This window comes from Puma concolor, chromosome C2 (assembly GCF_028749965.1).
Source record: "Puma concolor isolate L17-30 chromosome C2, mPumCon1.1.hap2, whole genome shotgun sequence".
NCBI classification, from domain to species: Eukaryota; Metazoa; Chordata; class Mammalia; order Carnivora; family Felidae; genus Puma; species Puma concolor.
The window spans coordinates 84,844,928-84,871,086 of NC_141675.1; the positions used below are offsets into that span (position 1 = coordinate 84,844,928).

The 26,159-nt window shown below is 41.0% G+C and overlaps 1 protein-coding gene across 1 annotated transcript in view; it reads right to left on the bottom strand.

The window, feature by feature from the left end:
• The window catches only part of LOC112849904 (putative cation-transporting ATPase 13A4), a 134,213-nt gene extending 112,450 nt beyond the window's left edge, over positions 1 to 21,763 (bottom strand). Inside the window, exons 1-3 of the mRNA XM_086675021.1 lie at positions 21,448 to 21,763; positions 14,408 to 15,247; positions 12,234 to 14,004 (exon numbers count right to left, since the gene is read on the bottom strand). Of these exons, the coding sequence (XP_086531147.1) occupies positions 12,234 to 12,296 (63 nt within the window). The 5' untranslated portion in view covers positions 12,297 to 14,004; positions 14,408 to 15,247; positions 21,448 to 21,763. The remainder of the gene's footprint in view (positions 1 to 12,233; positions 14,005 to 14,407; positions 15,248 to 21,447) is intronic.
• Positions 21,764 to 26,159: the final 4,396 nt, after the last annotated feature.

Genomic DNA, 26,159 nt, shown 5'->3' on the forward strand with positions numbered 1-26,159 from the left:
TAGTGGGCCTGATTTCACCCACAGTCAATAGTTTGTGGTCCCCTGCCATAGAGAAACAACGGAAACATTTGGTTTTTGTGCCTATCGTAATGGTATTTACCTAATGAGGTTACCGTGAATAAAGTATCACATTGAAGTGCGTAGCAATGGGCATAGGACTAGTAAATAGTCCACAAATGTTAGAAAAGTACATCGTCCCTGGGGTAATGAAATATTCCACTTTTATTTGCATATTCTCGCTATTTTTTAATTGGCCAATGAATTTACTCACAGGTTCTCTGTATGTAATTATTTCAATAATGTTAAAACTCAAAAAAAATTGTTTTCCTGTTCTGGGAGCTTATGCAAAAGTTCAGAAGGAAGATGATTAGATTTTTCTCCCCATAAGGTTGAAATCCCCCACAATCAGGCTTTTATTAAAGAACAGATACTATAACTGTGACGACAGGGGATACAGTTTGATACCAAAATAATAGAAATTCTAACTTTTACTTATTCCTCATATAGCAGAAACAGCGGGAGGAAGCTACATGGGAAATTTTCTGAAATGAAATATGAAGGCCCCCGAGTTTGTTACTAGAGCCTCATCGTGCGCTGCGCTCAGAACTGACCCTTTATAGGCACTTGCTGTTTTTGCCTGAAAAGCCATTAAGTAGACACTTCAACTTCCTAGTACACACTCTCTCTTCCTAGTTCTCTGGGATGGACAATGGCAAACATGCACTTCTGAGCATCAAAACCAGATCCTATCCTGGCAATTCCTTATTAGCCTAGATCTCTACTCCTTAGAAGGATTTTGAAAGAATGTGCATGCCTCCAAAGGGTATGATTTTAGGCCACTAAGAAAGACTCTCTGTTTAAAAAAAAAAAAAAAAAATCCCAGGGCGCCTGGGTGGCTCAATCAGTTAAGCATCGGACTCTTGGTTTCAGCTCAGGTCATGATCTCACAGTTCATGGGTTTGAGCCCCGTGTGGGACTCTGCTGACAGTGCAGAGCCTGCTTGGGATTCTCTTTCTCCCTTTCTCTCTGCCCCTCCCTACCTTGTGCTGTCTCTGTCTCTCTCAAAATAAATAAACTTAAAAAAAAAAGAAAGAAAGAAAGAAAGAAAGAAAGAAAGAAAGAAAGAAAGAAATCCCTCTAACTTACACAAAACACAGACAAGACTCATATGCAGAAATGTTCACTGCAATATTAGTAGTAGAAGTAAATAGAAAGCAATCTTCGAATATAAGAATAATTATTAAGTAATATATGTCATTAAAATAATGTTTATTATGTATTTTTAATAACATGAGGAAAAACATATGTAATAATATTAAGTGAAGAGAAACAACATAAAATTACACAGTGCAATTTCAAATTTAATTGAAAAAAGGTGAGGCACAGACAAAAAAGACTGGAAGATAAATAGATCAGATAAAATACTAATGACATATGCCTTGGGTGATGGAATCATTGTGATTCTTCTTTTACATCCGTGTTGCACACATTTTAATCTCTGAATATGTTTCACTTTTAAAATTATAAAAATAAATATTTATTTCTTTTTAGAAAAATAAGCACATATATTTAAAAGCCCTTTTCTACTTCTTCACAGATAATCTAAAATACCAGCAAGAAAGCTCCAAATGTTATATTCCCTCTAGCAAAGAAAATTACATAGGGGAACTGCCTACTTTAAACAATGTCTTTTCATGGGGCACCTGGGTGGCTCAGTCAAACATCCAACTCTTGATTTCGACTCGGGTCGCGATCTCACAGTTCACGGTTTCGAGCCCTGCGTGGGTTCTGTCAGTGCAGCGCCTGCTTGGGATTCTCTCTCCCCCCACCCCCCGCCCCTCCCCTGCTCTCTCTTGCTCTCAAAAATAAATATACATTTAAAAAATAAACACTATTCAGTTCAGTTAAACTATTATTTATTGACTATCAGACTGGAAATTCTGGTTTCCATTTATATTTTTTGTTGAGACTACTCAGTCCCCATTTGTCTCACTTACTTTTTTCTGTCAAACCACCCACTTCACCACCCTCAGCTTTACTTCATGTAGAGCTGACTCTGACCCCAACTGCAGACATGGACATGTGCCTCAGAGCTTGGTATTCTCCTGGCCGCACTAATAAGTTTGAAAAGGGGATGATCTAATCAGAGCCAGTGAGAAAACAAATGAGTATTTTGCTGCAACTATGGAAAGAAAGGCAATTTTTCCCCACTGGTGTAGTCTGAGGACACGTAATATCCTCAGTTACCAGAAGGCCCCCTGTATAAAGTCTGAGAATAAAACCGTTAGGACCAGATTAACAAAGGCCAGCTACTTCGAAGCAGGAAATTCTCTACCAGAACGAAAGCAAAAACCCACTGATGCTGGATGAAGGATAGAAGTAAATATCTTCTACAACTTGCCATCCTGAAACCAAGATTCTACAAAATCAAGCCCAAGCAACTGCTGGCGGAGGGGCAGAAAAGCCAACTGAAGCCAACTTCAGGTATAAGACGTAGCTGCCATGGAGAAGATAAACAGGAATATTAATAAAGCACCGCTCATCAAAGCCCAGACACAAAGGGACTGCCTAAGACAAAGTTGAATAAGGGTAACAGATAACCTTCTCTACCCCTTCTAGAAGCTTGGCACTCGGTGACAAGCCTAGGAGGTCACCATTGGGGAAGGGACAAGAGCATGAGGAGACACCACTTGAGTAATGCAGGCACAGATGGCTGAAAACTGAAGAGGTATCCCTGTTTGCTTCTATGCCCAAAAGATCAGAGAACTAATACTTTTGTAAAAAGAGACCTGGAGGTTTTGTCTCTCACAAGCTATTGGGGGAGAAGGATAAACACATGACTCTACTATAAAACCTTGTGAAAATTGCACGAATAGGCAGTTAAATCTACTCCAGACAAGGAAGTGATCAAGTGTGACCCAGGGGTTCCCATACAGCTTTAAGGCATGGAATCGGATTTGAGATGGGTTTCTGGTAAATCGGCAGGACCATGGTGGTCAGGTATCAAGGAGAAGACATGTCCCTGGCAGAGAAAGTCTATAATGTACTCTGGGAAGAGCAAGCAGACCATATTTGGGAGAGCAGAGAAAATGGCAAGTAAATAACTGTCTGCTGTAATTGGGCTAAAGGAAAAACCTCCACATGGTGGCTTGGTCTCCGACCTAAAGATCCATGCTTTGCTTGATGATTCCAAGTTGAAGGAGAGCAACATTGAAGGTAAATGTGTGCCGTAAAAATCAACCTCATTTTTCCATTAAAAAAGCAAGTAAAAGTAATTATTTATCTACCCAATTCACTTCTTAGATTATTTTGTTTTTGAACTGGCCTCAAAACATTAATCTCACCATATCATCTCTACTGATTCTGAGACTTGAGTCACAGTTTCAAAATCTTCCATTCATGGCTGAGAGATACTAATAGATCCTGGAAATGCCAAAATAATTATAGTCCCAGCCAGAGCCCTCTGTGTATAACTAGTAAAATCAGAAAGTGTCCTAGCCTGGGGGACATATTTCTCTGGAAAGCACGCAGCACACTGGGGCCTCCCCTCTGCCCTGATACCTGAGGGGGCATCTAGGGCATAGCTGTGTTCGTTCTCCATAAGGGTAGCCTTAGGCTGGGGACAGAGTTGAGGAGGCAGTGTTTTGAGCTGCCTTCCGTCTCTACCCAGGCTGTGGTTTCAGACAACTCATCAAGGTTTACATGACAGGCATCCAGAAATTGGATTTAGGCCATGTAGGTAGGCGGTCCCACTCTGGCTAGTCTTCACAATGCTTTAAAATAGCAGCAAAGCCTTGAAACTGGCACCCAGGAATCAATCTCCTCTGGACACGTCACCAATGCACCAATGCTTCTGAAGGCCAAGTTCCTGTGCTCTATGTCTTCTGGAGACCTGAGGACCCTATAGGGTTCAGCACTGGTTAATCATTTATCAATGGGTTTACTCTTTATTCAGAAGTAATTCACATAACAACTGCCATAAATTTCAGTTCCCACTTGGCATAATGCCTCCAGATGGGTTGTCCTTTTCTTGACTAAAACACTCATAGTGCTTTGAAAAAAATCAAAAGTGTCACTTAAATTTCTTAAGATATTTCACAGTGATTTTATCCACCTGTTTTAGAACTTGTGAAATCATATCCTTTGTGTGTATTAGAGAAGGCCTCAAGAAGCCATTGGCCTTGGTCCCTGGTTCAAGCTAGTAAGGTTTTATTATCTCCACCCTGTAAATGAGATAAAGTCAAAGAGAGGTGACTGTGATTTGCTTTAAATGTGAAAGAATAAATAACAGCAGAGCCAACCCAACAATGCTAGTAGTCTCCTGTCTCCTAATGTTGTATTTCTTTCAGTTACGGTCCTGCTGTTTTTGCCACCATTAACAGCTAAAGTAATATATTCAGAATTCAGAAAAATTAAGAGGCAGTAAACAATTATCTTTAAACTGGGATCTTAAGCCATAGCCTTTCATTTACTTAGCCAAATGAATCTGGTCATGCTACTTAACCTCTCTACACCTCAGTTTCCTCATCTGCAGAAGAGACGTGATAATTCCTTAGAGGGTTTCTGAGAGAATTAAGTACATTACTGTGTGTAAAGTTCCTAGTCCATGTCGATCACCATATAGGTATTTGCTACTATTATTGTCATTTCAACTCCCGACCTGTTCCTACTTTTCCCTGTGGGATTCAGTGCTTGCATCAACTACCCCCCCCCCCCCCCCGCCCAACTGTACAAACTAGGAACCTTAAAGACACCCTTAATCCTACTCATCCTGTTCACCTCTTCTCTCTTACCCCACAATCTGTGGATCATGAAATCTTCTCAATTCTAAGTATCTTTCTTTTTTTTAAGTTTCTTTATTTATTTTGAGAGAGAGAGAGAGAGAAAGAGAAAGAGAAAGAGAAAGAGAGAGAGGGGGGAGAGATTGAATCCCAGGCAGGCTCTGTGCTGTTGGTGCAGAGCCCGACTCGGGGCTCAAACTCATGAACCCTGAGATCATGACCTGAGCTGAAATCAAGAGTCAGACGCTTAACCGACTGGCCACCCAGGCTTCCCCAAGTCTAAGTAACTTTTCAAATCCATTCTCTACTCAGCATCCTCTGTGTCAAGGCGGCAGTTGCAACTGAATCTCTCACCTAAGATATTTCAAACACCTCCTGCCTGGTCTCTCCTCCTCCCACCAACCTTCCTCTCGCCATGATACAACATTCTTTGGAAAGGTGAATCCTACCATATCATTTCTCATTTCCAGCAGCAGCATCATTGTGTCCACCAGGCTGGCAACACAATCATTCTAACCAATTCTAGCTCCACCACCAAAGATTCTAATTCAGGACGTCTGGAACAGGGTCTAGGAATCTATTCTTTACAGATTCTTCAACTTGATTCTGGCAGTTTTTTCAGGGACCAGTGTTTGGGAATCAAAAGGGTAAAATGTGCACTCGTGAGGGTGTCTTATAAAGCCTTTCATGATTTTGCCCTCACCCACCCCTCCAGGGGAAATAAATGCCACCTCTCCCTTTGAAGTTGTCTTTGACTGAGTTTCTCTTTCATCTGCACTCCCACAACTCCATGTACATAACTCTCCCAGTGGCACCTATTTTATCATACTCTCATTACGTTTGTGCCCCTGGCTCCCCCACTTGTAGGGCCAACTTCATGGCCACATGTCTGAGTAATTCCTCAGGGCCCTGCGCTCAAAAGGACTCCCTGAACTTGGCTTAATGCTCAGCTAGAGCCACCCTGAAATTCTTAATAATTGTTGAACAAGGGGCACCTCATTTTCATTTTGCACTAGGCCCCACAAATTATGTACTCAGGCCTGCCTGCTCGACTGTGAACTCCTTAAAAACAAAAGCTTTTTGCTATTCACTCAAAATCCTCGTTGGTTAGCACAGAAAAGTCTTGGCACAGAGTAAGGGTTTGGTAAATATTTGTTGAGTTGATACATGAACGGATGAAAGGATAGCATAAAGGATCTCATAGAAAAATAGTGTCGTATGGCTAATTAACTCCAAAGAATAAGCTCTGTTTATGCTTGGAGGAAAGAGGAGTCGATTGATAAATTCATAAGATGATTGGCCACTCCAAACAAATAACATACAATTTCCTAAGTTTCTTTTTAGATTATTCAAACTGCTTCTCCCTTTAAGCCCTGCTGCCTCCCTATTCTCAGAATGCAAAATTACAGGTTAATGGAGCTTGCAATCATGCTATCAAAGATGCCCTGACTGTGTGTGCCAAGCACTATGCTAAATTCTGAGGCTAGGGAGAAAGGGAAGGGGGAGGCTAGAGAAAGGTGAAGCAAGCAGGGTCCCTGTCCTCAAGAAGCAATTAAATCTTACCCCTCAAGAGTTTATGTCCGAGATGAGTTGACTTCATGGGAGTTCTGCAGCAATGAATCAAGAATAAAGACACTAGACTTGGCCAGTGGCCCAGCTTCCTGAACACTTCAACTGACAAAATGTCTCAGTCTGAACACAATTCCCCCACTATGAGATCTGTGGGTTCACTAGTTAACATTGGCAACCGACTCGGAGGTGCTCACGGAGCATAATAAATAAATGGCTATTGAGGTGGGGGGGGTGTGCTTTCGCTTCCTGGTGTTAGAGAAGAAAAGACGAACATCGGCTCTGAAAGTGGGCCAAATAATTGGTGAGGACAGATGTCCCTTGCTCATGCTGAAGGCACGACAGGGCTTTCAAAGTGGCAAAGACCACACACCACCCTGCTGCCTTACTATGCGCTCATCACAGCACTGACTTCTTGCTGTTCTCAGAAACGACATGGAAGTTCAGAAAGAGTTTCTCTTGCTTTTCCCCACTCACCAGGCTTTAGTTATGCAGTCTACTTGTTGCTATGACATACATGATAACGTTAAGAGATTGCGGTCAAAAAACTATAAATGCTGCTAAACATGTAGAGATGTACTCAATTTCAAGCCAAGGAAATGCAAAAGTAATACAATAATAAAGTATCATTTTCATATATCAGATGAGCCAGAGTTGAAAAGATGGATAATGCTCAACGCTGGCAAGTGGGGTAGAGAAAGCAAATATTCTCTAAAACACAAAACAAAAAAAAAGAAAAAAAATTGTGAGTCAGACTGTAAATTTAGTACATGCACAATCTTATGAGAGGCAATTTGGCATTATGCATCACTCAAAATTTAAACATACATCCCCTTTTGGGCATCAGTGCTATTTCTAGGACTTTATCCTATGGAAATAAACTGACAAATATATGAAAGTACATGTGCAAAGTTGCCCATCGCAGTCAAAACATTTAGAACTAACACAAGTGTGCCACACAAGGTATTTGCTGAATATGGCATAGTTCATTGAAATACAATTTAAACATTAAAATAGTTATGTGGAAGCAATAATTATCAAAAGGAAAATATATCCATGATATGTTTTTAGCAGTGATGAAAAGGACAGCATAAAAAAGTATAGATGGAATGACTCCATTTTTTGTTTAAATAAAATATATCTGTGAATGTGTATGCATGTTTAGAATAGAGTGTGATTGCTTTTATTGTGTTTTGGCATGAGGCATAGTGCAAATAAATGGGTGATCTCCAAATACAACATGCTTCCTGTATTTAGACATGTATCGGGGGGAAATGGAAGTCTTGAAGAAATAATATGTTCGGTGGTATGCTGGTAAATATTGAACAACTGGCCTTCAGGTGGGTCAGGATGTAAGTCCTGTGTTGCATTTACCGATTTCTATGGCATAAATATTCGCGACATTATTCATTTCAGGCTACTGAATGTGGAGTCGAAAGAGACATAAGTAGCACACCATTATGTAGTATTTCCATGATACAGATACACAGATGTAAATAAACGCAACAGTATAGATAATAGTAAAGTGTAGTAAAAAATTACTAAATTTTATATGTTAGATGAATTTTGCGTATGCACTTTTTATAAGTCTAGAAAGAGAGTCAACAATACTGATCACGGTCTGAGTGGAAGATTTATGAATCCTATCTACTTCATTTTTTAGACTTTTTTTGTCATTTCAATATTTTTATAGTAAACATGTTATGTTTATAATCAGAAAACAACTCAAGGGTTGATTTTTTTTTGTATTTTCTAGAACCTAGGAATAGGAAAGAAAAAAAATCGGGGAACATTACTTTCAGAAACAAGTCTCGCTAGAATAAAACACTTCCCCCAAAGGAGTATGGTTTCATTAGGGTGTAACTAAGGATAATGGTAAGCAATATTCTAATCAATTAAAGCAGGATATCTTTGTTAAGTCATTTGTAAGGAAATGAGCACTCAGTATTTCGAAGATGTTTCAAAGCATAAATATGTAACAATAGAATTCAAAGGAATTCGAGCTCCCCGGTGGTCGGATACTCTCCCTCTACAATGGAGGAAACATAGTCCCAAGACAGGGAGAGGTTTTCTCAAAGTAAGCACTACAAGGTCTAAGGGAACTCAGTTCTCTCTTTATAAATGGTCTCTGTAGCTTGTGAATAGAAGTGTACATTCCTTCCTTGTCATTATTTAGTGAGAAGAGATGACCTCATTTTGGGGGGTACTAGTCATTCAATTGGTTAATTGTTGAAGCCCTGACTCTTCCTTTGTTTAGATAATAGGAGCTTACACTTACCTCGAATTTTATACTCCTCAAAACCCTTCCCCATAGCTTATTTCAGCAGATCCTCATCTGAGCCCTGTGAGACAGATAGGGCAAGAAGGACCACTCCTATTTGACAAATACGGAAACAGGCTAGAGCAGCAAGTGGCTAGCCCAAGGCAAGTGAGAGCTGGGCCTCTGGTCCACTCGAGGAGGCACTGCCTAGGAGTCAGTCATCTGGAGGAACCTGTTCTGAAGGTTACTCCCCCCCCCCCCCCTTCTTCCTCGTCCTTCTAACAAATTCTTTCTTCTCTTGTCTCCTTTCTCATTTTGCACTTAAGAAATATTACTTTCATATCACCTAGAGTTGCTCTTTAGTTCCTATTACTTTTATTCTGGAATGGAAGACAGTCCCAGGCATCTTTAGGCCTGGAAATATTCTGGTTATTCATTTGACATGAGGGCTAAACCCCCGAATGTTGTTTTTTCTTGAAATTTGAAGTCATTTCTGTCATTGAAGGAATAACTTCTGCAAAGGTCCAAATAATGTATATTATAAAGCAAGAAACTGTAAACAGTTTGGGGTGACATATTTGTAGATAATTTTTTGGCTTTCTAAAAGGGATTAAAATTGAAGTCAGAAAAGATGGAATTATTCAGGAATTACAAATCTACAAATCATATATAACAAAACAGATCCTAGAGAATCGAAGATCAGACGTTCTCCCAAGCTTTGTTATATCAAGGGAGGAAGTGTGATCTGTTAAGAGTACAATGTCCTCGGGAAGGATTGAAAAAGGTATCACCAGGCTATGTTTAGGTCCAGAGGCAAAAAGAGGTACCAACTTAATTCATATGGTATCTCAGCTCCTGGACTTACTGGCTGATGCAACCTTAGGTAAATTCTCAGTGCATCAATTTCTTCATCTTTAAGGTGTGATTCATAGTATGTACCTTACAAAGTATAGTAAAAACCAAATTAGCTAGTGGCCAAGAAAATACTGGGTAAACTCAATCTCACTATAAAAATATGTGGACTATCTTTTAGATATCTTAATAATTTTGGGGGCACCTAGGTGGCTCAGTTGGTTAAGCATCTGATCTCCACTCAGGTCATGATCTCATGGTTCATGAGTTCAAACTCTGTGTCAGGCTCTGTGCTGACAGCTCGGAGTCTGGCACATGCTTCAGATTATGTGTCTCCCTCTCTCTCTGCCCCTCCCCTGGTAGTGCTCTCTCTCTCTCTCTCTTTCTCAAAAATAAATAAACATTAAACAATTTTAAGGCATCTTAATAATTTTTGTGAGATCTTGCCATTCACAACACCATGGATGGACCTAGAAGCTACAGCGCTAAGTGAAATAAGTCAGAGAAAGACAAATACCACATGATTTCACTCACATGTGAAATCTAAAAAACCAACCAACCAACCAAACAAACAAACAAACAAACAAACAAAAAACAGGCTCATAAACAAAGAACAAACTGGTGGTTGCCAGAGGGGAAGGGGTTGGGAGAATGGGCAAAATAGGTGAAGGGGACTAAGAGGTACAAACTTCCAGTTATAAAATAAAGAAGTCATGGGGTAGGAGAGTACAGCATAGGGAATATAGTCAATAATATTGGGATAAAATTGTATGGTGACATACGGTAACCTCACTTATTGTGGTGAGCATTTTGTAATGTATAGAATTGTCAGATCACTGACAATGGAATGTCCACCTGAAAATAATATAGCATTGTGTGTCAGTTATCCTCTGTCATAAATAAGTAAATAAAGAAGTAAATAAAAAATAAGTAAATACATAAATAAATAAGAGATCTTGATAATTTTGGAAGTTTACAGCTCTGGGCACGGGGAATGGAGCAGTGAGTTACAAGGGACAGAATCAGACACAGCAACAGGCAGGTGGCCAGGTCTCTCCAGGCGGAACAAGATGGAGAGCCCAAGACTGCATACTAATGGCCGCATCTCCCCATTAGGGAGACTGCTGGCCAAATGACCGCTCTCCGGGAAACACAGAGTGCCTCTCCATACCAAAGGCTGCCTCCTAACTGGACTTTCAGAGGCACACAACATGAAGTTGACACCCTGCTGCACCAGGCGGTGCCATTATGAGGATGAACTGTGAACAAAATTGCCACGCCGCAATGTGTAGGCTAGAGTAGCAGGACGGTGGTTTCCCTAGCAGTAGGAATGTCTACTAGCCAGTGGATGACTCTGAATGACTACTGAATGACAAATCGTCAAAGAGCAGAAATGAGAGTATGAGAAAAGAGTGGGTGTGTTTCCATCTGAGGATTTGAGGGAGGAGCCCCTGCCTTCTGGCGAAGGGATTCCAAGATGAGGGTCAAATTTTCAACTCAATATGGGGAATAATAGAAGATTCACTCCTCAACATAGGGTCAGAGGTCATCTCTAGTGATATTTGCTTAAGGCCTAAAGACACTTGTCATTCGGCAGAGTCAAATCCAAAAGAAGTAAGGAGATGGTTAAGAAGCCCATGTAGATTTGGGTGCCTTTTATTCCCTTATAATTTTTTCAGCTTTGATAGCAAAAGGGATCTACTCTTGAAGGTCCAAAAAATGTTGTTGCTATAGGAACAGGTAAGCAGATTAGACTTGAAAGACCAGTTTAGGAACAAAGAATTTAATAGTCAGAGCTAAAGCAATTAACCAAGAAAAATTTTAAATAAACATCTTTTGGGTTTCTTATTTATATACTAATTCCAAGAAGATAAAATGCTATTATAGAATGGGAGTACCACATTTTAACATTTTAATTACACCATGACTGGTATAGACTATACTTACACAATCAGCAGAAAGGCCTTATTAATCAGAAATACACATTTCTAACTCTCTCTTGATTGCATTGTAATTGACAAATACAGCTTTAAATTCAGCAAGAACATGAGAATCATCTTTGATTTTCCTATAGTTCCTCAGAGGAGAACACATCTAAAATAAAAGAGACAGTGAACTGCAGAAAGTTTTTTGTAATCAATCTCTATACCTAGAGACATACAAGCAAAATTGTAGAAGTAAACAGCGAAGTGTGTAGGCTGATAATTGTTAATATTTTACGTTTTCCCAGTCCAACATTCTTTGTGAACACAGATATGTGAGAAGAGAGTCAAAGACTCAGCAGCACTCCTACCTCACTGTGGATGTTCTGTTTCTTCCTATCAAGGAATACACTGCATCCCAACATTAGGGATTTGCTGAAATCATTAAAGTTCTGAACAGAACTTGCTAGACTCGTGAGGCTCAAAAATGCTTCATAAAGTGGCATTGTGCTTCTCTCCCTTTCTGTTTCATTTAAAAAGAGAACATTCTTGATAAAATGAATACAGTGTTTTCATTCTAGCAAATTTCTGCTGTCAGAGATTACATTTATGGGACAGAGAGACTTTTTGGACACTACCTTTTCTCACATAATACCAGAGTCAAGTTGCAAAGAAGCATGTGAATGTCTGAGAGAGAGTGTGTGTGTGTGCATACGCATGCGCATGTGTGTGCATGTGTGCATGCATGTGTGTGTGTGTGTGTGTGTGTGTGTGTGTGTGTGTGGCAGGGGACAGTATCGGAGGCTGGGGAATGGGAATAGGAAGAGGGGAGTGTGGCTAGAATCTTACCATTTCATTCTCTTCTCCTTCATTGAGCAGAGCGTGCTGGCCCTTCTCAAAGTGGTCCCCCATGAAAAAGTGATTCCACTCCTCCCTGGCCTTCCTGAGCAGGAGCCTCCGAGACCAACCTGCCGAGCCACCGCAGCTAGCCAGCTGACTGAAAGAGTTAATGATTCTCCAGGTTAAGACTCCTTCTTGTGCACACACCTACTCTCGGCAAATGACAATACTTAGCAAACTGAACTCCTCCCACCAGTCGCCCTCTGCTCGGAGGAATTTCTGCCTTGCTTACAGCATTGTCTCAGAGCAGCTGTCCCCAAAGAGGCTGCTCCCATGCCGGTCTTTTTGTGCCCAATTTACAGGGAAAGAACTCATTGCCTGCCCAGTGCCTGCCAGCATAAGACATCTGACTGCAAATCCAACAGGACAATGCCGAGTTGGCAAGACCTTTCCGAGGAGTGGGGGAGCGGGCTCAAGAACTCCCAGGTCACTGCTTTATTCACAGAGGCTAAGGAATTGGGGTGGGGGGGGGGTGGGGAGGGGTGGCTGACAGAGCTGCAGATTTTATTTGATTACTGAAAGCCCCAATCCACCAGCTTTTAATAGTATCCTCATTCATTTTGCTTACAAAAGGTACAAATTACGACTAATCCTCTTCCAAAGTTATTTGTAATCACATTTCTTTGTGCATGCAAAAATGTTCTACTCAATGTGTATGTGGAATTGAGTTTACTTTTGGGAAAACCATAGAGAAAGAACAAAGGTATAAGAACTATTGTATGTGGTCTCCTCTCACGAAGATACTGGTGGTTAAACTCTTGAGGAAGTCTAGAAATAAAATATTCACATGACTATGTGGCAAGACTAATTTTTTAATTTATCCACACCTTCATTCAATATACATAATCTGAGCACAGGGACTGCCCATATAAATCAAGTGATATCTGCTACCCTCAGACTGACATCAGGATTCAAACGTACAAATAAATATGATAGAAGGCGGTTTGTTACTATGAAAGCTGGACCAGAAGTCTGAGAGAGCTGTCAGAAGCCTCAACATGGTGTAGGGGAACGAACACACAGCCACTGTGGCTCTGGAGAGAAACCTGGATCCCAGCTGCTGGTCCATGCTCTGTCAGCCGTGTGATTATTTAACCTACAGGAGCTGCCTCTTCTCATCCAGTAATTTGAGGCATTGAATGAGGACTTGGGAGAGCATATTGTACAGCTCTAATCAAGTGCTGTTGGTGTCATTAAACTAAAGGTCCAATATAACAGCAGGTAGTAGTACATAGTGGTTAAAGGTATGTGCCCTGAACTTGAAGAGCCTGGGTTTCAATTTGGGCTGTGAACCAAGATGGCCTAGTTCTGCCATTTTAGGATAATACATGTCATAAGCTTTAGAAAACCTTTATTTCCTCACATAAAGGTGATGATAATAGAACTTACCTGAACTAGAACTTCCTAAAACTGTTGTGTGAAGAACAGTACAAGGGAAGAAGTATGTGTTCAATAAAGTAGAGTTATCTTTACCTTCACCGTGTCCACTCACTCCTTCAAGCTACAACTCTTGGCACTAATATCCCCAACTTGACCCTAGTAGCCCTAACAAGACCACGACTAGGGGTGCCTGGGTGGCTCAATCGCCTAAGAGTCAGACTCTTGACTTCGGCTCAGGTCATATCTTATGGTTCATGAGATTGAGCCTCACATCAGGCTCTGCGTGTTGTCAGCTGTGGATCCTGCTTGAGATTCTCTCTCTTCCTCTCTCTCCGCCTCTCTGTCAAAATAAATAAACTTAAAAAAAAGATCAAGACTAAAGTGTGTGTGTGTGTGTGTGTGCATGCATGCACACAAAACCTTGATCAAATGATAAAGTATCAGCAAGATAAACATAAAAAATACTAAGCAATTGTAATATGAATTACAAAACATATGCATACTGTTTTGAGTTTCCAAATATTATTAGCACACATTTCATCAAATAAATAGAAGGGAATTAGCATTTCACCACAAGATCAAAATATAAGGAGTATGGGATTTTTTGGGGGGGGGGGTATGAAAATGTTCCAGAATTAGACAGTGATTTTTGGCTGCACAACTTTGTGAATATACTAAAGTTCACTAAATTGCACACCTTTAAAGAGAGAATTTTGTGAGTGAGAGTTATCTCAATAAAAAACTTACCTCACAGAAAGGTAAGTGAACCCGTTAGAGCTCCAGCAGGCAGTCGTTCAAATATGTAGGAGAGAGATGATGACAGTGAGATTTCAAAGTTTGCACCAACTGATGGGGGTTGAGTGTTAGTATGTAAAGTGGTGATAAGCATCCTGATGCCAGAGTGCAGGTAAGAGAAGAGGGTTTCATTCTCTTGTCCATAATTGGTAATCCTTGTACTGGTGCCCCTGGCTGGGATCCTCAATACACTTGGCAACTCGGGCACCACCGTAGGTGAGGATGAGTGTGCAAATGATTAAGAGTTCAAGGAAAGCCTTCGCCCAAACTTATGTCACTCAACAAATCTACTCATGCAATAACAATATTGAAGCCAAACTTGAATAGCAAAAGAAGTCCCTAAGAACACGAAACATTTTTGTGAAACCCAGGGAAATCTGTAGGAAATCATCTCCAACGACATGGCCCAGTAGAACCGACGACTGTGAAATAGTGACAGTTTCCTCACGTTCCTCCAGGAGTTCTAATAGTAAAACATCCCAGTGCCCCAATGGCAGCGTGACTTATGAGCAGTGATCTTCCAGTATACATACAGGTTCATGTGCTATATACAAAGTGTTCTGCAAGGAATGTTGCCTTCATTTGGCTAGGAAACCTCTGTGTGGAGGAAGCATTTGAGAAGGGCCTTGAAAACAGACAGGGAAGGAAGGTCTTAGCAGGTGGAGATGCTGAAGCCTGGCCTGGGAGTGGGGCCACTCCCAGAACAAGAATTTGAAGCAGGGGAGCCATCAGAAGGAGAGGCACACAGCTTTGTCCAGGGTGCATTCATCACCTTTCCTGTAACCAGGCTGTGTGACGGAAGAAGAGGAGAGTGAGATGTGGCAGAAAATACAGATCAAGGACATTCCAGGGAGGTCTTGAATTTGAGGCCTGGGTCTGGACTTAATGCAATGGGTAATGACACAAGTGAAGGCAAACTGATTTCATAAATACACACATTTTTTTGTGATCAGCTCCTGTGTAAATATTATAGGAATCATTGCATCAGCAGGTTCTAAAGTGATATTAAACGCCTTTGGAGAGTTCCCTTGAACCCTCTAAGTGACACCTCAATTTCCCTGTTGGAAAGTTTAATTTTTTTGTTAAAAAATAATTTAATAGACTTTATTATTTAGACTAGTTTTAGGTTCACACCAAAACTGAGCAGAAGGTACAGAGATTCCCATATACACATCCTTCCCCCCTATTGTCAACACCCAGAATGATGCATTTGTTACAGTCGATGAACCAACCTCAACACATCATTTTCACCCCAAGTCCAAAATTTACATTAGTGTCATACATCCTATGAGTTTTGACAGATATATAATGGCATATATATCCACCATCACAGTATCATACAGACTAGTTCCACTGCCCTAAAAATTCTCTCTGCTCCTTATATTCATCCCTATGTCTCTCCCAACCCCTAGCAACTACCGATTCTTTTACTATCTCAATCATTTTGCTTTCTCCAGAATGTTATACTATTGGAATCATACAGCATGTTGCCTTATTAAAATGACTTCTTTCCTTTAGTAATATACATGTAAGTTACCTCCACGTTTTTTTGCGCCTCAATAGCTCATTCCCTTTTAGAGCTGAATAACACTTCACTGCCTGGATATACCATGGTTTATTTATCCATTCACCTCCCAAGGACATCTCGGTTGTTTCCAAGTTTTGGCAATTATGGATAAAGCTGCATACATTCATGGGAGGACTTTTGTGTAGACACATGTTTTCAACATGTTTGATAATGTTGTCAGGGAAGTGCAAATTAAAACAACAATGAAATATCACTACAAATCTATTAAAATGGCCAAAATTGATAGCACCGACAACACCAAGTGCTGACAAGTATGTGGAGCAAAAGGAATTCCCATTCATTGCTGGTGGGAATGCAAAATGGTGCAAACACTTTGGGAGACAGTTTGGGGGTTTCTTTTTGTTTGTTTGTTTGGGGGTTTCTTACAAAATTAAGCATCTTACCATATGTGTTTCTTGGTATATACCCAAAGGGGTTGAAAGTTTAGATCAGTCTTTCTCTTCCCAGTTTGCCTGTTCAATATTTCTATTCTGCACTGCAGGTGGCTCACACATGGTGAGAAGAGCAGATATGAATTTGGTGTGGTCTGAATTCAAATCGTGACATTTTGCTGACAGTTTCCATTTATTCATTTAATACTTATTTGATTGACTTCAGTATATCAAGACCTGTCCTAGATGAAGAACAGAGATTACTAGAATACACCTTTGAAGAGTGAAGTCTGCTGGAAAGCAAGACCAACACTAAAATATAAATTACAAAACATGTGCTAAATACAAAGGAGTGGCAGAGGACAAAGTCCAGGTAGAGAATGAAGCCGGGAAGGCTCTGTGGAGGTAGGGAGCTCTATGCTGGCCTAGATCAATGGAGATGGCTAGGGAAAACATTACTGGAAAAGGAGACAGAAAGCAAAGTCACAGAGGAGTTCTTGCACAAGAGCTCCTTCAGAGACTACGAATCACACACATATGCTGATGACCTAGAATTGAGAGGAATGTCTGAAGAAAAGTTGCTTCAGCCATTCTCTGATTCTCCCTCTGCACTCATTTCCTCTTAAACATTTCATCTCAAAATAAGAATGAAAAAGAAAAAAAAGAAAAGAAAAGAAAAGAAAAGAAATAATTAGCTACCTCTTTGTTGATCTGGTATCTCAGCTTGCTCTCATTTATCCCACGAGCATACCCACTGTTCTGAGCAATTCTCAACCTCTTTGGGTGTATATAACAGATGTTAAATGGAAATAATGGCAGGACTAGTTTCTGCCAGCGCTGTGGGGATGCTGATACTTCTCTAGCCTAACCCATTTAGACGGTGTGAAGATAAGTGGTAATAATGTTTCATCATATATTAATTTCCACCTTTCATCTGAGAACTTCATAGCATATTACAAACATTATTCCTTGCAACATCTCTGTGAAGTACAGAGGTGAGTAATATTATTGCCCCCACTTGAGAGCTGTAGGAACTGAGTCACAAAGGGGTCAAAGAACTGTTCAAGGTCATGTGTCCTCAGCATGGAGTAGAACCTCAATCATGTGCAGCCTTTCTGCCTTATCATTGTTGGCAACGAGCTGCCTCAAGCTTCCTCTTTAGTCCTCATTACCGAAATCTGATATTTGTAGAATACTTGAGACTGTTGGCTATAGAACTTTATCTAAACTCAAAGTTTTACTGTTATTATTAACTAACTTAATCTGCACTAATGCATAATGTGGAAAACTGAAGATGTGATGTCCCAAAGAGGAATTACCTGCCTCAAGGTGCTGATGTGAAGCTCAATTGAATTAATTAATGTTTGTAAAACATTTAGCAACCCTTAGATTAAAGGGTCTAATACAAAGATACAAGGCTTTCCCTTTAATTACAGAAGAAAAGAGCTCGCTAATGGCTATCTCTACTTCTCAGAGGCGTTGTCTCTGATTCTCCCTGCTCAGCACTGGGGTCTGAGCTGCTTTAAGGGGGTTCGGGGTGGCTCATATATCCACATTCAGAAAAGCCCCATTCCCGTGCATTCTGTGATTTCCAAAACTAAACTAAAAGATTCCTCTCTAAAGGTAAGGCGGCTTCCCCTCTGTGAAGCTTACCTTGGTTGGCAACTAAGATGATAATTTTAGGTCACGAAAGACAGTCTATTTAGAAAAAAAAAAAAAAGTCAAAAGAGTAAATCCCCAGGCAGAAACTTCATGCCAGTGTACTTAATTCTAAGAACTTTTAAGCTAGAAATTTGAATATAGAAAATAATACATTTTAGAGTGTAACTGTTAAGAATTATAGACTGTTACAATTCAGCCTTAGACATTACTAAATGACCCTCATTGTTTCTTGGGTGAAGAAAAAGTTCCAGGAAGACTGTATAATGACGTGTCCAAGGTTACAATAGGAAAGATAGGATTCAACTCGGGGACTGAAGTTTTGTATAATGTACGTCACATAGCACCATACTGCTGTCCACCTTCCGTAAAAGAATCAGAGTCAGATATTTGAAACATTCTCTCTAGAATATTTAAAAGAGAATTTCATTTGAAAAGCTTGATTTAAATAGAAAATTCCAAGGACCCACCAGTTGTGTAAGGTTATGGCCATATCACAGAAATGTAGGGTGTTTCCCATCACTTGGGCAGGATAGAGAGGGATTGGGACATGACATTGGATATACCTACTGGGTTAAAAAAAAAAAAGCTATACTTGGGAAACTGATGAAATTGCAGGAGCTAACAAAGGAAGTTTAATCTAGCCAGCAACTGAAACTTATGTCAATCTTTGCTTACAGCTCAAGAGAGCAGTTGGCCAAGGAAGTGGGGGGAGGGACATAAAACAGAAGTGGAACGTTTCCAACAAGCTGTTGGAGTCCAGCTATGAGGAACATGGGGCAGGTGATACCTGGAAATCCAGACAGCAGGAAGCTGGCTCCTGGAGTCCATCCTCTAGTGGCCAATCCCAATCAGAGACTTTGGGTCTGAGGCCAGGTTCCAATACCAAGTCAGAGCCTGGCAAGAGAAAGACTAGTCCTTACTTTCAGGAAGGATCTGGGCTAAATATGGGTGGCCAGACAGGGACTTGGAACCTAGACTTAGGAATGAAGTAGGAGCCCAATTAGAAGTATCAGGGCACCATCTCTGGTCAGACTGGTAGGGAGTGTGATATTGCTGAGCACTGATGAGCCAGCCTGAGCAGGGTTCAGGACCTCCACCCTGGCCCCAGAATGACCCAGACACAGGGCTGGCTGCCTGGTGGGAATCAAGAACGGATCCCGGCTGGAGATGGAAAGAGAGAGACAAAGCTGGGACTGGCTATCGGGCCTCTCTGTTTCCCTCCTCCCTGATGTCCAGTTTATGCTTAGTTATTGCTCTCATCAACAAGTAAGAAGCCGCACAGAACATAGGAGACCCTCAAGTAGATCAACCCATGACATTTTGGGAGAAGACTAATGAAGTTCAGAGCTTTGATTTGTCCATATTACACATGTCTTTCAAGGCCCTAAGCAAATGGGTAATGGGAAATATTATTTCCTGGTGAAAAAAGAGAATGGAAAGCAGAAATAAGGCACCCCTAGTACTCAGACACCCCCACCCCCATTAGTGTGGCATCTGAGGGGGCTCAGGTTTTTGAGCTCTCCCTCAAGCCGCCATTAACTCTGCCAAAGACCTCAAATTAACAACCCAGTAAACACTGCGTTTGCCATGCAAATGCAACTTTGAGCTAAATCCTCCAGCCTCCAGCCTAATCTCCGTTCCCTCAGAGGGGGATGGGAGCTGTCCCTGTCTTGGCACTTCCTTCCTTTGCAAGTCCCTGTGAAACCCTCTTTTCTGCGTTGGCCACAGGAGTCTTACTACACTTCTCTCTGCACTGGGACTTGAGCCCGGTCGTCTCCCCCTTCCTCTCTGTCTCTCTTTGGCCCCAGGGCCCTTGTATCTGGCTGGTTGTGTGTCTTGTTGTTGCTCTGTTTATTTCTCATCCACTCTTCAGGAGGCGGCTTAGAACAGCAGAAGTTTTTTAAAACAGTGGTGGCTGTCAGTCACTCCACAAACCTTGGTGCAAACCCAGACCTACCATACCAGAGTCCCTGGGAGAAGAAACACAAGGTTTGACAACTATAGGTTATATTATACTTGCATTACTTAAAAAAAAAAAGGAGAATAAAAGAATAAGCTAGGTCTATAATCATGGCAAGCTGTCTATGATACATACCTGCAAAGTTAAGTTACAGAATATTGTGTAGAACATTATCCCATTTCTATAACAGCAGAAAACATATGTATGTGGGGGTGATGGGGTGTATTTAAGGGTATTAAATCAAAGGAGTCCTTGGATTTGGGATTTAAGTCACTGATCCCCATTTCCCTCTGCCACCCCCCTGCCCCAAACCCTTGATGCACTGAAACCAGATCTAGCCTTAGATCACACACTGTATATTATGGCTCTACCATTTAATAGCAGTGGAAAAGTTGCCAGCTTACTTACCTACCCTATGCTTCAGTTTTTCACCTGTGAAATGGAATATTACTACTCTATTCTACGGGATGTAGTAAGGATATGTAAGATAACGTGTACATGCCCAGCCTAGTGTCAGAAAACTTAGAAAAATATTTTTAAAGAAAAGATACTAAAAATTTGAAAGTAATCAGTCAGTTAAGCATCCAACTTCAGCTCAGATCATAATCTCACAGTTTGTAGGTTGTAGCCCTGCGATGGGCTTTGTGCTGACAGCTTGGAGCCTGGAACCTGCTTCTGATTCTGTGTCTCCCTTGCTCTCTGCTCCTCCCCTGCTCGTGCTTGGTCTCTCTCTCTCTCTCTCTCTCCAAAAAATAAAATAAAAACATTAAAAAATATATATGTAAATACATACACACACACACACATATTTTAGGGGTGCCTAAATATATATTCAGGGGAGCCTGGAGCCTTCTTCGGATTCTGTGTCTCCCTCTCTCCCTGCTCCTCCCCCACTCGTGCTCCATGTGTGTATCTCTCTCTCTCTCAAAAATAAATAAGCAATAAATAAGTAAATATATACATATATATTTAGTAGAGGTTGAACATGAAGCTGTACTTGTGAATTTTGTCTTCCCTATATATGTGAAAATGGAGGAAAAAGACAATTCAAATGTTTTTATTTGTCTTTCTAAAATAAACACATCTACAGATTGATCGCTTACTTGTAGGGTGTGAGCCCACCAGCACGAGAGCATTCAAAGCAGCATCTGCTAACCTGGAGACCTCCCAACCCTGGCCCATCTGCCTACCCAGGGCTTGCATTGGGCACCACTGGCTGCCCCCTGCAGGCCTGGTCCCAGCCTATGGGCTTCAGGACAAAAGCTTGCATGACTTTTGACAGACTGGAGAATCATCCAAGTATCCGATTACCTAGGCAAAATCCCTATGGGAGGGTTAACAAGCTGATAAAAGAAACTCCCCTGGGTACTATGAAATGCATTTGCGGAAACTTAGGATGGTGCTTACCTTAAGGAACAGGACATTTCAAAAGCACAAGTGGGTCTCTTCAAATATCTGACTGCTCTTCCAGTAGAAGGATGGGCTTGATACTACAAGTCGAAGCTGGTTGAGAGCAAGGGCTTCAGTCCTCTTGATTGTGGCGATGTCTTCACGGGTGTGTCCCTGACATATTTTGCACATTACATATGTTCAGTTGATTGTAATTCAACTATAAGTCAATAAACTAAAAGAGTATTAGCCTTGATGTCACATAGCTTGGGCTCCGATTATTGCCTTGCCACTTCTGGTCAGTGTGATTGACAACAGATTCCTTGACCTCTTATCTTGGGAGTTGACAAGAAGTTAGGAGAGAGAAGAGTCAGTATGAGGTAAATACTGCTGTTGCTATTGCGTGCTCTGACTTCTGCAAAGTTCTTAATGTTGGAAGGGGTAGTTTAACATAAGGGAGGGCAGTTTTGCAGTCCTGGGTTTCCCAGGGTCTTTGAAAGGCCATCAGAGATCACGGAAAACAGGAAGATCGTAGCCGACCTCTGCAAGTGTCACTGTCTAACAAGGGCAACCCCAGGCTTTTGTTTTTTTTATTTTTTATTCATTTCATTCATTTAAGTTTATTCATTTATTTTGAGGGGGGAGGGGCAGAGGGAGAGAGGGAGAAAGAATCCCAAGCAGGTTCCTTCCTTTAGCATGAAGCCCTAGGCAGGGCTCTATCCCACAAATCTTGGGATCATGACTTAAGCTGAAACCAAGAGTTGGATGCTCAACCGACTGAGCCACCCAGGTGTCCCACCCAGCCTTTTAAATAAGAGAAATTCAGAGCCAGATTATCTTGGCATGGGAAGGACTCAGAAGCTCCAGTCTGTCACAAGGTGTCCCAGCCTTCTTCTCTCCCTCCTGTGCTACCTCCCTCCCAGCACAGGTCACCTTCCCCAGCTGGCACTCTGCTGGCATCTGGCGGCTGGGAGCTTGCACATCAAAGGCTATGAAATAGTCAATTATTTTGGAAGAGGAGGTAGGAACCACATCCACTTCCTGTCTCTTTTTCTTTCATCATGTGCCCTTGACAAGGGTCTCTTCTCTGCCTTGAGGCTCAGTTTCCTCATCTGTACAATAGAACTGATATTATTTGCCCCATCTTTGTACACTGTAAAGCACTTAATACTGCCCAGCACAGAGAGTTAAGGCAGGTCATGAGGCCGTCATGATTGAACATATGTGAGGTAATGAGGTGAGGGTAGTCTAGGAGGGAATGCTTGAGTTTTCAGACCACAAGCCCTTGCAGGTGAGGATGGGAACGAGTCAAAGTGTTACCTTCCCCTCCTGGTAACATAGATGTGTTTTAGACCGTGGTTCTTTGGAAACAATCACTTGCCTTTGTTTCTTAACCTACTCTTTTTTGCTACTGCCTTAAATTCCAGTTTCATTTATTAGAATTTACTACTTTAGTGATTATCTTTAATTTTGAATCTCCAGGTTCTTCTTTGCTTTGTCCTTTACAACCCTTGTGATAGAACAGATGGTCTCCAGCTTATACATTCTCTACAACTAAACATTCCATGTTCTGGACAGCAGCTGGCCTGCCTCCCTCCTCAAAGCACTGGTGACCCCATTTAGCTTATATTATGTCCTCAATAATCTGTGACTGTTCCTGGGTATGCAGCCCAAAACCGATGTCACAATGTCACACACACACATACACACACACACACATGCACACACCTACATGTGCACACCCAGCATCCCAGCATGAGCCCTGGTCTCACTCCCATTAGATCCACTGGTGATATTTGTCTCACCACTCCTTTCCAAGATCTTTCTCACCCCTCCTACCGTCTCTTTGGGAGATCTACTGCTAATTTCTTCAACCCCTTTGGCAAGACCCCATCTCTTATCCCAGATGTCATTCACAAAGCCTAATGTTATGGTTTACAATAATTTCAATTACTATTAAAGTATTTGATAACATGCTCATGTTAAGAATGAAAAGTTTTCTGGAAGACTATTTGCTAGTATTTACCAAGAAGAATATATTTATAATGGCAACGCCAACATTCATTGAATGCTTGCCTATACCAAACTCTGGTGTAGGGTAACTCACCTCCCCTCATATTCCTGTCATCAACTCTATGAGGTAGACACTTTTCATTCTCACCACTTCTAGAAATCTATTCCACTTCTAGAAATTGTTCCAGAGGGAATACTTTTGGCTACATTCAAAATGAATACGTAAAAAATTCATCACAGCATATAGTTCTAACTGAATATATCCAATGTTATGGAGGATAATGCATCTATCAGATGTCATATCTTTAGGAATATTTAATAACATGGGAAAGGTAATGGAAAATTAAGTGAAAATCAAGATGTAAAATTTTATATGCAACACAAGCCCAATATTATCCATGGATGCGTAGACAAGGAGAAAAAAAAAAAACAGAAGAAAAAAAAAAGCAGAACAAAACCCTAACAGTGAATATCTGAGTGGTATCTTTGCTTTATTAAATTATTTGTATCGTCTATTATTTCACAATAAACATACTCTAATGTCATAATCAGAAAAAAATAATTTTATTAAACATAGATTTTGCTATAGCATAACTTCTTTAATGTCTACTTAACCTCTACAACAGACCAAATGGAGAGTTTCACAATATCATTCTCCCTGAAGGGGCCAATGAGCTAGAAGTTAATATTACTCCCAAGGATATGGAGTTAATATTACTCCCAAGGAAATGTAATGCAAGTTTATTCCAATTGCACAGAAAAGACGTAAAGAAGCTGTGCAGTTCACTTGGTGGCAGGAAATGAATCCTCATTAAGGATGCACTGAACTCCCCGAACTGCCCAAAAAAAATGGAGATTTTGCTACCATGCAGTAGCCCTTCTCCTTTGCTCTAGGATGCTTCCTTCTTCCAGAAGGTTTCATTTCTGTAATGTGCTCTGGTTCTTTTCTCCCCTCCAGTCCCTGCCTCTCCCAAACCCGATTGGCCCTGGTCCTGTTCATAGCCTCCCTGGGGTCCTCTGGTGACTCCCCTTCCTCTGATCACACGAGCCTGGGCAAGGCAGTCTGAGATCCTAGGTCCGCAGTGGTGCATGCGCTCGGTAAAAATGGGAGCACCTGAAGCACCACCGAAGAGCTTTGGCAAACAATTGATTCCATGACAAAAGCAGCTTCTCTCTCTGGAGAAAATAGTAAAAGTAAAGGCAAAAATCATTCATGCAATTGCATGCAATAATGGACACTCCACTTAACCATTATTTCTTGGGCATAGTGAAAGAACATGAATTTGTAGTCACCCCAAATCCAGACATTAGCCAGGCTCTACAGCTAAGTGGGGGAGTCTGTGCAAGGCTGCAAAGATTGCTCATCTATAAAACAGGTCTAATAACTTCACAGTGCTGTTGGAAGAATAGAAGTGTACAAGATGTGTACATGAGAGAACATAAACCTAGCACTCAGATCTTTGTTTCCAATACCACTTTCCAAGAAAAAGATCCAGGTTTCCTTGGAAAAATGACTGATTTTAGGACTAGAGCAGCAAATAAACAAGATGAGCCTGGAGACTCTTCGAGTGCTAGAAGGTAAGGAAGTGCTCAAAATCAAAACAAAACCAAACAATGGTGGAGATATATCAAGAAGGTACTGAAGCAACTGAATACCCTCCCCCCCACAATGGCCAAAGCTAAAACAGTCTAAGCAAGAAAATATAAAAATTGGATTTGGATTATAACCCAATGCATAAAATTGATATCCATGAATCCACACTGATGTCAATAAAAGATAGAGTAAATAAATAAATAGGGGAGAAGAGAGAACTCTCCTACACAGAAGAATCCAAATAATTTATGTAGATACTGCCCCCCTGCCCCAGGCAGGGTTACATAGCTCTCCACTCGTGTAGTCTGCACATAGCGACTTCCTGCCAAAGAGTGCAGTATAGAAAGAGTAAAAAAAGAGTAACTGAGAGGTGGAGAATCCTGACACACTCTCCCTCAGCCAGGTGATGGAGGTCAACATCAACAGTGACAAATCAGGTTGGTAGTATGCGCCCTCAGCATGATGAGATGAACATGCCCCTTTACCTCTGTGATATTTCTCCCCTAAACTCATAATTCTGGTCGAACAATGAGAAAAACCTCAGACAAATCCCAGTAGAGGGACATTCTACAAAATACCTGCTCAGTACTCCTCAAAGCTGTCAAGGTCCTCAAAAACAAGGAAAGTTTGAGAAAAGGTCACAGCCAAGAGGAGCCTAAGGAGACCGTAACAACTAAATATAATGTGGTTTCCTGGGACAAATAAAGAACATTGGTTAAAACTAAGATAATCTGTATAAAGTATAGACTTTACTTAATAGTAATATGTCAATATCAGTCCCTTAGTTGTAATAAATGTACAATTCTCAAGAGGTTAACAATAGGAAGAACTGGGTTTGGGGCATATGGGAAGTCTGTACTATTTTCACAATTTTTCTGTAAATTGAAAACTATTCTAAAATTAAAACTTCAGGGGCTCCTGGGTGGCTCAGTCAGTTAAGTATCCGGCCTTGATTTCCGCACAGGTCATGATCTCACCGTTTTGTGAATTCAAGGCCCCCGTTGGGCTCCACGCTGTTAGCATGGAGCCTGCTTTGGATTCTTTCTCTCTCCCTCTCTCTCTGCCCCTCCTCTACTTGCATTCTCTCTCTCTCTCTCTCAAAATAAATAAATAAATAAACTAA